This window comes from Misgurnus anguillicaudatus, chromosome 6 (assembly GCF_027580225.2).
Source record: "Misgurnus anguillicaudatus chromosome 6, ASM2758022v2, whole genome shotgun sequence".
Classification (NCBI taxonomy): domain Eukaryota; kingdom Metazoa; phylum Chordata; class Actinopteri; order Cypriniformes; family Cobitidae; genus Misgurnus; species Misgurnus anguillicaudatus.
In genome coordinates this window covers 22,319,957-22,336,460 of record NC_073342.2, presented here as the reverse complement: position 1 = coordinate 22,336,460, position 16,504 = coordinate 22,319,957, and the positions used below count along the sequence as shown (strand labels likewise).

At 39.7% G+C, this 16,504-nt stretch overlaps 1 protein-coding gene and 1 long non-coding RNA gene across 2 annotated transcripts; one reads left to right on the top strand and one right to left on the bottom strand.

Annotated features, from left to right (window-relative positions):
• Nucleotide 1: 1 nt before the first annotated feature.
• LOC141364326 (uncharacterized) lies at nucleotides 2-1,078 on the bottom strand. Its single transcript, XR_012370063.1, has 3 exons — nucleotides 794-1,078; nucleotides 506-720; nucleotides 2-394 (listed from the first exon to the last, which is right to left on the bottom strand). It is a non-coding gene; the product is annotated as an uncharacterized lncRNA (long non-coding RNA).
• Nucleotides 1,079-2,665: 1,587 nt separating this feature from the next.
• Nucleotides 2,666-16,229, top strand: iqub (IQ motif and ubiquitin domain containing). Its single transcript, XM_055193361.2, has 12 exons — nucleotides 2,666-3,090; nucleotides 3,446-3,580; nucleotides 4,841-5,008; nucleotides 5,313-5,482; nucleotides 5,570-5,728; nucleotides 5,810-6,020; nucleotides 9,987-10,162; nucleotides 10,487-10,657; nucleotides 10,770-10,946; nucleotides 12,947-13,195; nucleotides 13,305-13,490; nucleotides 15,957-16,229. The coding sequence occupies exons 1-12, from the start codon at nucleotides 2,844-2,846 to the stop codon at nucleotides 16,122-16,124; spliced, it is 2,217 nt and encodes a 738-aa protein (XP_055049336.2). The 5' UTR covers nucleotides 2,666-2,843; the 3' UTR covers nucleotides 16,125-16,229.
• Nucleotides 16,230-16,504: the final 275 nt, after the last annotated feature.

Below are 16,504 nucleotides of genomic sequence, written 5' to 3'. Positions count from 1 at the left end.
AGATCATTCTGTATAAAGTTTTTAGAAATATAATGGGTGCTACAGAGTGAGGATATAAACAAAAGATGAAGTTAACACAAAAATGTTTTGTAGCTCTGACTCACAAACTCGAAGATCTTTGAAACACTGGATTCATGACAGCATTGTTCCTTTGGATTGAACCCACGGCCTTTGTGTTTGTTAACGTAAGGCTCTCCAAATTGAGCTACAGGAACACTTTTTTATTTTTATAAGAAATTATAAAGAGCTTTGGTAAATATTGTGTTGTTGACCACACTGAAGTAGCTGTTCACATCTGCTTGTTTGCCCAAGAGCATCTTGACAGTCTCATACCCTTCAGCCCTCACTGCCACTAGAAAACAGCCGATGGCATCATCCGGGTCAGGTTTGGCTCCTGCATTAAACAACACTCAATGCATGTCACATCTCGATTTGAGATGGCAAAGTAAATAGCACAGACACGCGACTAGCTGTCTGAGATGGTTTGCTCCAATAGTGCGTTCACCTTGAAACCACTCTTAATCATAAGTGAAGAGCATGTATAACTGTATATCTTGAGGAGGATGTCTTTATCTCCACACCAATGTCTCTATGACAATCTCTCACTGACACGTCTTCGCAACAGCATTATGATGTCAACACATCCTACTGGAGCAGCTTCACGCAGTGCCGTCCACGTGTGGAGAGAGTGCACCATCTGATAAGACTGCATTCTTACAGCTGAAACAAATATAGAAAGGAGAACACATAATGACTTATGTCAATCTTGTGTCAATCCAGATTTGAGACTCACCCAGATCCATGTCCAGTACTTTTGTGAATAGGTGTATAGGGCAGCTTGGTTAAAGCACTGTCTACTAAGCTGAGGGACATTTCTTGAGTTCATGAAAAACTGCAATGTGACATATCACCTTATGATTAGAGTGCATTAGATTACTGACTAATGTGGTTGAAATAGCCTTGTTCTCTACCAAGGTTTCATTTTCACATGTAGTAACTTGATATATATTAATGAAAAAGTCTGGTGCATCACCCGTCTTGACTGCTGCCAGTAGCTTTAAATGTTCATTACTGGTTGACCCTGAAGAATACAAATTTTTTTGAGATTACCTCTTTAATTATTAAAAAAAATTCTATTTGACCTTTTTTGGTTTTATAACTTTAGTGCTGGGCAAAGATTAATCGTATACAAAATAAAAGTGACTTTTTGCATAATATATTTGTCTGTGCTGTGTGTCATAATTATGTATATTTAAACACAGATACATGTATACATTTCAGAAAATTTTTATTTATATATCCATTTATATATATATATTTAATATAGAATATATAAAAATATAAATACATTATACATGTTTCTTAAATACATACATTAATGTGTCTGTGTATTTATATATACATAATAATAACACAAAGCACACACAATCTTATGAAAAAAAACTTTTTATGCGGTTTATCGCGATTAATCTTTCCCCAACACTTTAATATGATGTGGCTTCATTGAAAATATTGTTATATTAAAATATGTTAAAATAAGTACTACTACAGGAATTGTTGTCATGAGTCTAAGTATTTATATTCATGCCTGACCTGCTTTTATTGCCAATAGATGGACAGTTTCCATTGTAGTCATACAATACCTGGATGAAATACACAGATGAGGTATATGAGATGATTCACTTTTTTAATATCTCTCTTTTGAGCTATGATTTAAAGAAACCTCCCACTATATCCTAATCCTTATTTAGATTAGTACTGTCTGTTTATTTGTTACAGTGGCATGTCACAGGAACCCCACCACGAGGCAAAAAGAAGTGGTTGACAGCATAGATATGTATAAAGGCTAGATGTGTTACGGAGGAGTCTCTAACGTCATCAGCTGGCGGCCATCTTGCCACAGGCGGCTCGCTCACTCGTAGCATTGAGTTTGATGGTGCAGGTACTTTTAAATGACCATAACTTGCTCAATTTTCTACCGATTTTCAAACGGTTTGGTTTTTTACAAACGTTATTAACGTATGTATAATTCTGGATGCTTTAACATGTTTCATTAATTTTTTTATTTATTTTTAGTATAAGTATGCAGTGTCATGGGTACATCTTTGATGTTTATAACAAACCAAACCGTTTGAAAATCGGTACAAAATTAAGCAAGTTATGGTCATTTAAAAGTACATGCATCAATAAAACTCAAAGCTACGAGTGAGCGAGCGCCCTGTGGTAAGATGGCCGCCAAAACGCGGACGTTCCACTCAATTGACCAGCAGCGAGACATCTAGCCTTTATACATCTATGGTTGACAGCGTTGGAAACTGATTCATTCCAAATTGATTCATTTGGACAGTTTCATTTAATAAACTGGTTAATGGCACGATTTACCAATTCTTTTCAGTTTATTTCTCATAGTCTTCAAATGACAAATTGAATTTTTAACACTGATATGTTTGTTAATTATCGGGTACAGTTTGCGTCAAATGCTGTTTAAAAAAGGATTAATACAAAGGTACGTCTATACGCTTTTTTATCAAGTATTATTAGAGTAAAATATTGTTGTTGTTTTTTATAATATTGTGCCCTGCTTTCCAAATGAATTTAGTCGAAAGCGGCGACCGAATCATTACACAGAATCAAATGAATGACTCGCGAATCAGACATCAGTCTCTACTGTGGTTACCATAGCAGCGTACCAAACACCGCACTCTCACTACGCGAGGCTAAGCGCGAATCGTTTTTTAAACCCATTAATAAAGTTTCTCAAATCAAGTTGTTTAAAAATAGGTTAGGGTTAAATTGAGGACATATCGTGTTATGGTTTTGCTTTAAAGTGTGAGAAATTGACCATGTCAGAGCAGGAAAGTGAATGTAACGGTGCTAAACACGAGCGATATGAGGTGCGAATCCCGACACAAGATGAGAATGAAGATCAGGAAGAAGAGAATGACATCAAATTTAACGTCTGTACATCCACAGAAATGATTATACAAGAAAACATCGCAGATTCAGCTTCTCAAGAAGATATAAACATGCATGGAAGTAAAACAAACAAGATTATTTCATCAAGTGATATTGGAAACTCAACCGCAACAGGTGAAACATAAGCAGTAAAATTTACTGTCATACGCTTTTGTAACTTGTTGCTAGGACCATACAAGGTATAGGCATCTACCTTACATACTGTAGTAAAACCATGGGTAATTTTTGTAAGGGCTAACATGGTGATATCATGTTTTGGGGCATGTATTACAATAGCAAGTGTCAAGTGATGGTCTGTCTTTTTCTGGTTTCATCATCTTACATTACAATCCAATACTACCACAGCAGCACACCATGGCAAAACACAGCATTTTTAATAAGCATGCCTGTTGTTATATTGTAGACATATTGTTTGTATATTCATTTGAAGAGTTGTATTGTATTTTAAAGACATTTGTGTTTCTTCCAGTTAAGATCTTGCTAATGCCAGAGAGGCAAATGATAACAGTGGCTTTCACTATTGGCCACACAATCCTGGATCTTAAAAACCACTTTGCCGCTGAGCTCCGAGTACCATCAGATGTCATACAGATCGCTTTGGATGGTAAGAGATTTACATTTTTGTTTAATACACAACTCTATAAAACACTTAATTCTGATCGATCAGTGGTGTTTTATCCCTCATCATATATTTAATGCATCACTCCGTTGTCTCTTTTCTCATGCCAGGTTTTAGTTTGTTACACGAGGTAATAAAATATTTCAAACCAATATTTTGTGTCCAGTTATTTACAATGTAATAAATGGCTTAACTACACGTCTTGTTCCCCCTGTCAAGGGTTATTTTGCGATGATACCAACTAGATGTACATTATCTTTTACTAGTATGCTTTAGAGGAGACATATCATGAAAGTCTGACTTTTTCCAAGTTTAAGTGCTACAAAATAAAAACCCAGTAACTTAGTTTTGGTAAACCATTCTCTGCAAGCATGTAAAAAAATAAGTCATAGAGACAGAGCGCAGCGCGTCATAACCTGAAAACCACGCCCACCGGGGGGAAAAGAATCCAACCGTCTCCATTGACTTTGTATTGTATTGTCATTTCTGGCTTATAACAAAAAACTGAATAATGCCTTAAAGCTGCTGTGTGACAATATGTACAGCCAACAAGCCAAAAAACCCAGAAATAAGTTTTTATAAGCTGTCGAGCTCACACCTACAAAGTGGCCATTTTAAACTGTTATAATAAATTATCTTTATTGTATTTTGAGCAAGAACTTCACATACGTAGGGCCTACTATGGGGACACCAAAGATTTTTTTTACATCTTAAAGGCACACTCCACTTTTTTTTTGAAAATATGCTCATTTTCTAGCTCCCCTACAGTTAAACATTAGATTTTTAGCGTTTTGAAATCCATTCAGCCGATCTCCGGGTCTGGCGGTACCACTTTTAGCATAGCTTAGCATAATCTATTGAATCTGATTAGACCATTAGCATCGCACTCAAAAATAACCACAGAGTTGGGATATTTTTTCTATTTAAAACTTGACTCTTCTGTAGTTACATCGTGTACTAAGGCCGACAGAAAATTAAAAGTTGCTATTTTCTAGGCAGATATGGCTAGGAACAATACTCTTATTCTGGCGTAACAATCAAGGACTTTGCTGCCGTAACATGGCTGCAGCAAGCACAATGATTTTATGCAGTGCACGAAAATAGTCCTCTGCTATTGAAAGTTATACCAAGGGGACAATATTATGTTTACCCGTATCCCTCATAGGAAAGCTCTTGTAACATTATAATATTTCCTTTATAAGCAAAAATGTATATTCTTGTTGTGTTATTTTGCTTTTTGCATAGAAAAATGTGTAGATGATGACCAGACACTGATGGACATTGGAGTACAGCCACATGGGATGATCCAATTTGAGATGAGCTCATTAGACCCTGAGAATTACCCTATGAGACCAGTTAAACCACAGCAGGAGTACAACATGCCAGATGTCATCACCGTTAGAGTACAAACAGGTACCATCAAAACTGAAAAGTAAAAAAAAGTACATAATAAGGGAAAATGACATAATATATGAAAATAAAAATATAAGTCTATTTAAAAGTGGTAAATTCTCTCATAATTTACTCACCCTCATCCTATCCCAGATGTATAAGACTTCCTTTCAGTTGAACACAAACAAATTATTTTATATTCAAATTCTGTCATGTAATCTTATAGTTTGTGTTCATCTAAAAGGAAATAATGTACATCTGGGATGGCACGAGTAAATTATGACATAATCTTCTTATTTGAATGAACTGTTCCTTTATTACCCAGACACATATCAAGATGTGGTGGTGGAGATCGAGAGGGCCACTCAAGGGAAGCCATTTCTTGGAGGTTACCGTCATAAGGTTACCAAGGCAGAGTATCACCATGCTGCTATACAGACCACGTCTAAGAGGAGGCCTGACAGAGGAATTGAGATGTTCAGCAGAGATACACAGGTGTATAGACACATACAGTCTTGATAAAGCAAAAGGCACATAATTCACACAAGTTGAAATGCATGTGTTTTGCTTGACTTTTCACAGACTGTGGAGTTGAGGAACCAGGCGCAGCAGTGCTCAAGGAACGCCTCGACTCAGATGACCAAAATCGGCTGCTATGTGTCAAACATGGAGGACAAACTTATCATCCCTACAGGGACCTACATCACTGCAGACGAGTACCACAGCAAGAGACTGAGAGCTGTAAGTGTGTTAGGGTTGAGTTGTTTCATTGTGCGTTCACATTTGCTTTTTATGACAGATGACAGTATATGTTTTTCTCAGGTCATTACACTACAGACGTATGTCAGGCGTTGGCTGGCCAAGCGTTTCACAGACAGCTTGAGACAGGCGAAAGAGCTGCATCTGGCGTGGCTGGAAAATGAAAAGAGACGGAAGAAAGAAGAGAAAGAGCAGGAGATCAGAGAGGAGTATCAGCGCAGGATGAACCCTCAGAGAAAGGCAGACTTTGATCTGCTTTATAACGCTTTGAAAAGTGAGCAAGAGTGTGTGATTTCACTAGCTATTTTTGGGGGACATAGCTTAATCTGAAGAAACTTCCTTTTGGAGACATATAAAAAAGCGACTCATTTCTTTAATTCCAAAACAAAACGTCTTTCGTAATAAGCCAATTAAACTGAAACAAAACATAAACAACTTTACAACAATACTCAAACATAGATATAAAACAGACATGTTCTCTATTACGATGCATGTTAAAAACAATCTGATATAGTGTTTATAATAGTATGTTTGCTATTTTGGGCGAAACGCAAAAATGCAGCTGCGTTTATGAATGACTCTGTTAATGAGGTTAAAAAATGCTGGAGTAGCTGAAATGAAAGGTGTAAACGTGGCAAAAGTAATGCTTTTTAAAATGTAAACACATAAATGTAAGGCAGGGCCTATGATTACCTTTAAAAAGAAATCCAAGTTAATGCTGTCTTAAAGGTGCAATGTGGGACTTTTAGAAAGATCTTTTAACAGAAATGCAATATCATATACACAACAATATTATCAGTAGTGTATAAAGACTTTACAAAATGAATTGTATTGTTTTTGTTACTTAATGCTCCATTCACACCAGCCGCGGTAGAGGCATCAAGCGCGAGTGATTTCAATGTTATGTCAATGTAAAGTCGCGTTTACGCTGTCTGGAGGTCTTGCGGCTCGAATAAGGCGTTAAGCGTGGCGCAGTAGACGCGAATGTGGCGTTTAGCGGGGTAGATGCAAATGAGGCATTTATGGCGCTTTTCCATTGCATAGTACCCCACGGTTTAGTTTAGTTTGGGTCGGGTCAGCTCACCTCACTTTGGCGTGGTTAGCTTTTCCATTGAGTTTAGTATCACTTCGCAATGGGAGGAATTATAGGCGTGTCGTTATATTTGCGCTGCATACGGCTGTGACATCATACAAGAGAGAGCGTCCTTGTACATTCCCATACATTTATTTATTAGTCCGCCACAAAATTAAAATTGGCCACCACAAATAGATGTTTACTTTGCACATCGCGTTTATAACTACCTCTGTCTCACATGACAGTTTTTGTTCAAACACCCGTGGTGTCTGTCGACGGCGCTCCGCTGAGCCTCAATGAAGTTGCATTAAAGCATAAATAATACTGACGTGCACGTCGCGAATGTGCCGCCACAAAATTAAAATTGGCCACCACAAATAGAAGTTTACTTTGCACATCGCGTTTATAACTACCTCTGTCTCACATAACAGTTTCTGTTCAAACACTCGTGGCGTCTGTCGACGGCGCTCCGCTGAGCCTCAATGAAGTTGGATTAAAGCATAAATAATACTGACGTGCACGTCGCGAATGTGCCGCCACAAACTGCAAGTCTGGAAAAAACTTTTATGTGTTCCTGATTCACAACCTGTGGATGTTTTTAATCGCTAAAAGGGTGTTTGTAAACTTAAAACAGAGCACAGATGACAACATGTTTGCTCGAGACAGCGCAAGCTAGCAGCAAGCTTAAGCTAAAGCTAATATTTTACATAATAGGATGACGGCGCCGATGACGACTCTCTCAGACCAATCAGTGATCTACAGTGTTTACGCGTCACGTTTGGTATCAGCTCGGGTCGCTTGGAACCCCAACCGAGGTGGTACGAAAAAAAGTATCGGGTACTACGAAGTGATCCCAATGGAAAAGCTCCCAAAAGTAAGCTGACCCGACCCAAACCAAACCAAACCGTGGGGCACTATGCAATGGAAAAGCGCCATTAGTGTGGCGCGGTAGACGCGAACCCGCCTCATACGCACGTCTTGTTTGTGCAAATGACGCTAATTGAACGTTGCGGCGGGAAACGCGCAAGTTGAAAAATCTGAACTTTAGAAGAAAATCGCACCGAGTTAACCAATCAGGACCTTGCTCTAGTAGTGACATGATTACAGGAAGCGAGCGGAGTCGCAGAAGCCCCCCCATCACGCGAATTTCCGCGTGAATGTTTTAAATGACTAGAATTTCACATGCGGCTTTCATGTGCCAATGATGTGAGTAAACTCCAAATGTTCAAGTGTCCAACTACTTGTGAATATTGCGTTTTTACCACCTCTACCACATTTGGTGTGAATCCAGGCTTAGAGGCGTTTTTATCTACACAGCGGGCCCCCTTACATGAAAGTCGCCATTTCGCGCCGCTATGTTTCTAAAGTAGCCCTAAACCATAGATATGTATATAAAGGCTAGATGGCTCGTCCGCGATGCTGGTCAATTGAGTGCAACGTCCGCATTTTGGCGGCCATCTTACGACAGGGCGCTCGCTCACTCGTAGCATTAAGTTTTAATGATGCAGGTACTTTTAAATGACCATAACTTGCTTAATTTTTTACCGATTTTCAAACGGTTTGGTTTGTTATAAACGTCAAAGATGTACCTATGACACTGCATACATATACTAAAAATAAAAAATAAATTCATGAAACATGTTAAAGCATCCAGAATTATAGCCACGTTAATAACGTTTGTAAAAACCCAAACCGTTTGAAAATCGGTAGAAAATTGAGCAAGTTATGGTTATTTAAAAGTACCTGCACCATTAAACTCAATGCTACGAGTGAGCGAGCGCCCTGTCGTAAGATGGCCGCCAGGTGATGCCGTTAGGGACTCCGCCTTGAGCCATCTAGCCTTTATATACATATCTATGGCCCTAAACATATAAACTATGGGTAGCACAAAGTTGCATTTACGCTGTCTAGAAGTCTCGCAGCACAAATGAGGCGTTTAGCATGGCGCGGTAGATGCAAATGAGGAGTTAAGCGTGGCGTGGTAAACATGAATGATGCGTTTACTGCAGCGCAGTAGATGCGAACCCGCCTCATACGCACGTCTAGTTTGCGCACATGAACTTTAGAAGAAGGACCTTGCTCTAGTAGTGACGTGATTACAGGAAGCGAGCGGAGTCGCAGAAGCCCCTCCCATGACGCGGATTGAGCGTTGCGGCGGGAAACACGCAAGTTAAAAAATCTAAACTTTGGTGTAAAATCGCGCTGCATTAACTAATCAGGAGCTTGCTCTAGTGGTGATGTGATTACAGGAAGCGAGCGGAGTTGCAGAAGCCCCTCCCATGACGCAAATTTCCGCATGAATGTCTCGAATGACTACAATTTCACACGCGGCTTTCACGTGCGAATGAAGCGAGTAAACTCAAAATGTTCAAGCATCCAACTACGTGCCGCCTGTACCGCGTTTGGTGTGAATCCAGGCTTAGAATGAGGCATTTTTATCGACACAGTGGGCCCCCTTACGTGAAAGTCGCCATTTCGCACCGCTATGTTTCGACAGTATAGAGCGCGTTTTGTCACTATGTTGTTTAAGACGATAATGTGGCGGCTACTGTAACTTTACTAAGCGTTTCGAAAAGAAGGGTGGAATGAGCCGTTGGTGGCAATTTACAGTCTCACCACTAGATCCCGCCAAAAATCTACACAGTGGACTTCAATTAAGAAATGTTTTAAAGGTATAGTTCACCCCAAAATGACAATTTTATCATAAGTCACTTACCCCTGTGTCATTCTAATCCACCAAGTGCTCCGATTGTCTTCACTTTTGTGGGCAATTTTATTCAACAATTTGTTCTCCTTCAAGTCATTCAGTGTGTGTTCACAAGCAGACTACACGCATGCTGCTGACGTCACGTGCTGACGTAGTTGCCCATGCTTTTTTATTTAAGCCATTATGCAAACATTGTAAACAATACTTAAAGGCGTGGTGCATGATTTTTGAAAAACACTTTGGAAAAGTCGGGCCGACAACCAAAACACACTTGTAGCCAATCAGCAGTAAGTGTCTACTAAACGACATCGTTGCTTGGGTTGTATGTGTGGACTTTCTATCAAGTGTTTCACCTGGTAAATACTGTATATGCCTGTATCGAGATACAGATTTTGCAGTGTGTGTAGTGGTTTGTAAATCAGCCAGATGTTCTTCATGTCTTCCTTGGATTATGTCAGAATGGAGGATTGAGGAAGAGGAACGCATCAATGCTAACTTTTCCGGTGCGGAGAGAAAGGCGGCCCTGTGTGCCCTGCTGGAGCAAGAGACCCGGTTCATCTCCTCCATAGAACGCCACAGAACAGCTGCATGCGAGAAGAACCAAGATAAGGCTATACAGGCGCTCCTCAATAAGGTGTTCATCTTGGCTTTGAGCATTAAAGCACAAAAACATTTATTTGGTTATGTAAACTAACATAATTGGTGTCCGTTTTATGATTTATAAATGTTAAAGGTGCTTAACCCTGTGTTGCTCCACTGAAAAGGTTTCTGTAATAAAATCCATAGTGTGTCTGATAACTTACTGATAAGAAACTAGATCAAAAGTAAGCCTTGATAGCTTACACGCTTTATTGTTTCATTGAAGTTCCTCCGGTGGTAGATAATATAAGAGCTTATAAAGTCTCTTCAATATTAATGGTTTCTTATTCATCAGCTTCCTTCATGTTTGACTTCTTAGTGTGCAGAGCCAAAGAGATGGCATGCGTTTGATGGGAAGGTGACGCAGATGGACACACAGTTCACCATCAGAGCCTCAGAGCTGCGAGATCTGTACAACAGCATCACTGAGGCACAATTCACGAAGGACGAGCGTCTGGATGTGCTGCTAACCCTCAAAGACACCGTGAAGGTCCATTTCAGACCTCTAATTGAAACTGCACAACAACTGTTTAAAGATATCTCTTCAATTGTTTACTTAATATAAATGCTAATGACTCATTTTTTTTGGGGGGGGTGAATAGGATCATAAATGCAAGCTGACACAGGAGATAGTGGATTTGATTGACAGAGAGGTGGATTTGCTTATGAGGGGGGTGAAGAAGAAAAACCTGGATGGCTTGAGGAAAAGGATATCTACACTGTTCCTCCAGTACATCAAAACACCGGCGTTCAACCCTGAGGTGTCCAAACATCTGCGGGTATGTGATTCTGTAAAGTCAACTCTGCGGGAAGGTGTTTTATAGTCTTTTGTTTCGTTTTTTGGCCACCAATAAGATCTCTGTAAAGCAGAGACTGCATGCAAATAGAGGTTTGTATAAGGCTGTGCAATTAGTCATTTTTTAATTTTGATTTCTGCTCATTTTGTTTGCAAAAAAAAGATAATTGAGGTAATTTGTTTAGTCAGTGTCTTGCATTCTGTTTCTGTCATTTCCCAAAACTATCCCTCATGTTTAAAATATGAATCGCGTGCTGCTGAATCGATGTGTTTGTAAGGCACACTGAAAGCACCACTGCTTTTTGCAAAGGTAGCCTTTTGCAACAACACTAAAGAAAAGTTCACGTCATCCTTCCCTCGTCAGTTACTGGAGTGAATGGTTCTCATTTGTTTATGACAAGTAGATTTAAAACACCTCATTGAAAGAGACGGGCGACATACAGCGATTACAGCGCTGTCTGTCTGAATGGAGCTTTAACGCTAGCATATAGCGCTAACTGAGCAGTCACAACTTTGTTTTTAGCATTGTAACAACATAGTACTTAATTTAATGCGTAATTTATTGCGCTTTTCTATTGCATAGTACCCCACGGTTTGGTTTGGGTCATGTCGGTTCCGCTCACCTCACATTGGCTTGGTTAGCTTTTCCATTGAGTTTAGTATCACTTCGGAGTGAGAGGGATTATAGGCGTGTCATTATATTTGCGCTGACTACTGCTGTGACATCATACAAGTGAGAGCGTTGTTGTACATTCCCATACATTTATTTATTTCTCAGTCCGCCACAAAATTAAAATTGGCCACCACAAATAGATGTTTGCACATCGCGTTTATCACTATCTCTGTCTCACATGACAGTGCAAACACCTGTGGCGTCGGTTTAAGTTGCATTTAAGCATGTATGTAGACGTGCGCGACGCCACAAACTGCAAGTCTGGAAAAAAACTGTTATGGTGTTCCTGATTCACAACCTGTGGATGTTTTTCATCGCTAAAAGGGAGTTTGGGAACTTACAGCAAAGCACAGATGACAACATGTTTAATACGCTGGTAGTGACTATTCTCCTAGACCAATCAGTGATCTACAATGTTTTCCACCACGTTTTGGTATCAGCTTGGATCGCTTGGAACACCAACCCAGGTGGTACTAAAAAAAGTATTGGGTACTACGAACTGAACCCAGTGGAAAAGCTCCCAAAAGTAAGCTGACCCGACCCAAACCGTGGGTACTATGGAAAAGCACTATTAATGTTGGGGGCGTACATCTCGACTGTAATGTCACCATCGGTGTTATGTTAAGTTTGGCCTGTTTTCCAGCGTTTTTTTGCATGCACGAGGTTTAAAGGAACACTCAACTTTTTTGAAAATAGACTCATTTTCCAGCTCCCCTAGAATTAAACATTTGAGTTTTATCGTTTTGGAATCCATTCAGCCGATCTCTGGGTCTGGCGGTACCACTTTTGGCATAGCTTAGCATAATTCATTGAATCTGATTAGACCATTAGCATCGCGCTCAAAAATGTCCAAAGAGTTTCTATAATCTTCCCATTTAAAACTTGACTCTTTTGTAGTTACATCATGTACTAAGACCGACGGAAAATTAAAAGTTGCGATTTTCTAGGCCGATATGGCTAAGAACTATACTCTCATTCCGGCGTAATAATCAAGGACAATGCTGCCATACCATGGGTACAGCAGACGCAATGATATTACGTAGTGCCTGAAAATAGTCCCAGCTGGGGACTATTTTCGGGCGCTGCGTGATATCATTGGTCATTTTTTATTTCAAAATGGTAAAACTCAAATGTTTAACTCTAGGGGAGTGGGAAAATAAACCTATTTTTAAAAGTGTCCCTTTAAATAAGGAGGAAACAATCTTGTTTGAGGTTTACAATATGTCATTACCATGTACAGAACTTAAATATCTATACCTAGGTAAATACAGTTTTACATTCTACGGCACCTTTAACTCTGTTCTCCACAGGTGCCTCAGGATCCTGCTGATCTTAGGAAGAACATCTATCTGTGTAGTGGCTGTAATGAGTATCAGTCATCCACTGACTTTCCCTTAAATACGAACACGTCAGCGGTCGGCCTCTGCCGCCGTTGTAAAGAGTTAGACAATGAAGCCTTCCGTAGAGAAGACCTGTGTCTCTACAAGAACATGCTCAAACATCTACATGAAACGGAGGCTGAGCTTAGTCCCGAGTCCAAAATCAGCTACTTACTGCAGGTATTGTATAGTATACCGATTTCATAAAGTCCCAATTTTTTATGTGTTGCCACATCTGACACCAGATTAGTGTGTTTGCCTTGATGAAGATTTTTGGTATCTTTATTAGGAACAGGACCTGCGGTATCTGGTGGATGTGCTGTGGGGGGCTCAGTCTGCTCTGAGTGGATGGAAAGACTTGCATGACTTGTTGCTGGTGCGGTGGGAGAAGAGTTCAGACTGGAGTCCTTGGAATTGCATTCTTTTAACAAAGGATGAGGCAGGTTCACACCTTACAGTGGAGAACATCAGAAAGGTACCGCAGACGTAATATATGCTGCTTTTATATTCCTTTACATCCAAACAGAAATGTTCAAACATCGCAGGATAGAATATGGAGCCTATGGTAAATGGACTGCATTTATATAGCGCTTTCATAGACCAATGGCCATCCATTGCGCTTTACAATTTGCCTCACATTCCCTCACGCATTCATACTGTGTCAGCCATGCAAGGCACCATCCAGCTTGTCGGGAGCAGCTGGGGTTAGGTGTCTTGCTCAAGGACACCTCGACAATTGGTCAGGTGGAACCGGGGATTGAACCACCAACCTTCCAATTTTTAGACAACCTACATTAACCTTTTTTCAGTCAATATTAAAGATATCAAGGTTACATTTTCACAGATGTTCTTTACAATAAGTAGGACCATGGCCGTAGCCAGCTATGAGGTCACCGAGGTCCGGACCTTTTTCATATTAAAAAATAAATTTGAAGTTCTTCTGAATGACTAATCGTGTTTTGAAAACGAATCATATTGGCATCCGCGTATATTATTAAGTTTGGACAGTTTACTGTAGTTTAGTGTAAAATGACAGAGATTGACTCAAGCCATGAGTGAAGAATTCGCAGTGTTGCCAGATCCCATTATTAAATTAGACTTTAGCAACTAATGTGACACTTTGTGATATTTCTAAAGTGATGATTATGTGTAGGTTAGTGCTAGCAATTTCTCTGATTTATTTTGAACTTACTTCATTTTTTTATGGCCTATTATTTTGGTTTGTTTTTCGTACTAAAATCTGGCAACATGGGTGACCAGCACCTAAACTGACAGTTATCAAATAAGGCGCATCATTAGGTACGTTTACATGCAACGGAATAATCCGTTTGAGGACGATTGGATGCAAATTTGGATCGTATTGAAGGGGGTGGTGTACTCTGATCTGTGATTCGATCATCTGGAGAAAAGTAGGCATGTAAACGCGTGAATCGTAGTATTTTCTCAATCGGATGCAAAAATACATTGTGCACATGCGAAGAACGTTTGTGCTCAAGTTCACGTCTTATATTAAACTCTTGTATCAAATGATTCTCGTCACAGAAACATGCAATAATAAGGCTCACGCATTATTAAGGTAAGGTTACTGGGGTTACGCGATGTACATTCTGCCGCGTTTATGTGTACTTTTAAAACATTAGGCTACTTAAAGTAATAAAATAGCGTTGTGACTTTTGAAAAATTTGTGTTTCATTACCTATATATATAAACTTCTTAAGAACAACTTTCTCCAATTCCCCTTTGACTTTAATCCACAGATAAAGCATGAAATCGACAATAGATGCTGTCCGCATTGAGGCGTTGCCAAGTCCTCTGCTTGTTTCGAGTTTAGATTTGACCTACTGTTTAAACTGTTTCCCAGTTGTTGTTTTTCTGCGGGTTAAAAATAATAGTACTGCGTTCATTAGTTATTGGTATTTGGGCTGTGAATAGTCATTGGGATGCTTTTGGGCTAGTTTTGAATGTCCATTTGGGATGGTTCTGATACGCGAATCTGGCAACCCTGGCTGTGCGCTTGCTTCGGATTCTATAGAATGTACATGTAAACGAACATTTTAGTCAGATTGCAATGTTTAGGGTGCATGTAAACTGTATCGTCGTAACCTTCAATCGGATTAAATTCAATCGGATTGACAAAAGTTTGTGCACGTAAACATACATTCGGTGCTGGCAGGCATTTTTTCACCTAGGATAGCATTAACTCTTAACACCCCACCCTAGACCTCAATAATTTTCAAACCCTGGCTACGGCCATGTGTAGGACGATTTTATGTAGAAAAAAATACTTTAGCTGGGTTTTCACATATAATATCAAATATCCAAGCGACTGTTGTACTAAACACTAAACTGCATATTTTACTTATGGCTTAAAGGCGGAGTCCACGATGTTTGAAAGCCAATGTTGATATTTGAAATCACCTAAACAAACACGTCCCTACCCCAATAGAATCTGGATCTTCGGTTGATAGACCCGCCCCACACATACGCAACCCGACAAGGATGTTGGTTAGTAGACACGCTCCTTACTGCTGTTTGGATATATGTGTGTTTTGGTATTCGGCCCGTCTCCTTTTCCAACGCGTTTTTCAAACATCTTGGACTCCGCATTTAATTTGGATCAGCAAAAGAATCGGTTGTGGTACTCATAACAGTGTTATAAGCAGTGACCAGCAGGTGGCAGTGTTCTTTCTAGTACAAAATAGGCTTTTAGTCAACTATTAAAATACAAAATATAATCCATAACCTTAAAATTAAAATGGTACTCCTTGCTAATCTTCAACGTTTAAAATCAGACCTTTTATAGTCTCGACCCTTTATTTCTTATGATGGAGATAAACTGTCAAACGTAAACAGTACACATTTCTCTGTGCCACCGGCTAAAGGAAATCTTATATGTGGCACCATTAACACTCGTACAAACGACCTCTGTTTTTCCTGGCAGGCATACGATGCGGTAGTAATCCGTAATGTCAAGCACAAACACGCTCTGGCAAGGAAGTACTTCTCCCAGATACCTGCCATGGCCGAATGGCTGCACGACGCTGGGCTTCAGCCCGCTGCTCTCGGCAACCTGCTGGTCTCCAAACCCATCACCAAGGCGACCAAGTAGAATTGCTTTGAGGCTACCCACGATCCTTCAGGTGCCCAGGGACTTGTGCTGCTGTATAACTATTACATGCCTTCATACAGTAAAGAATAGAGTTACAAATCAAAACTTTGTTTTTGTCCTGTTTGCAATGCTTTAGTGTACTGTGTTTTAACCATTTGTTACATTTGAATAAAGCATATCAAGGCATTTTTGCTTGCTATGGATATAAAAAGAGAGTTTGCCTTCTCTCCGATTCGGTTGCTATTCATTAGAATTGTTCATTAACGTTAATGAACTCTCAGTTACCGAGAAAGCGCTTTTATGATAAGAATTTAGATCAGTTTACTAAAATCCTCTAAAAAATGCAGCATTAGCATTACGTCACTAGTGTTGCACTTACA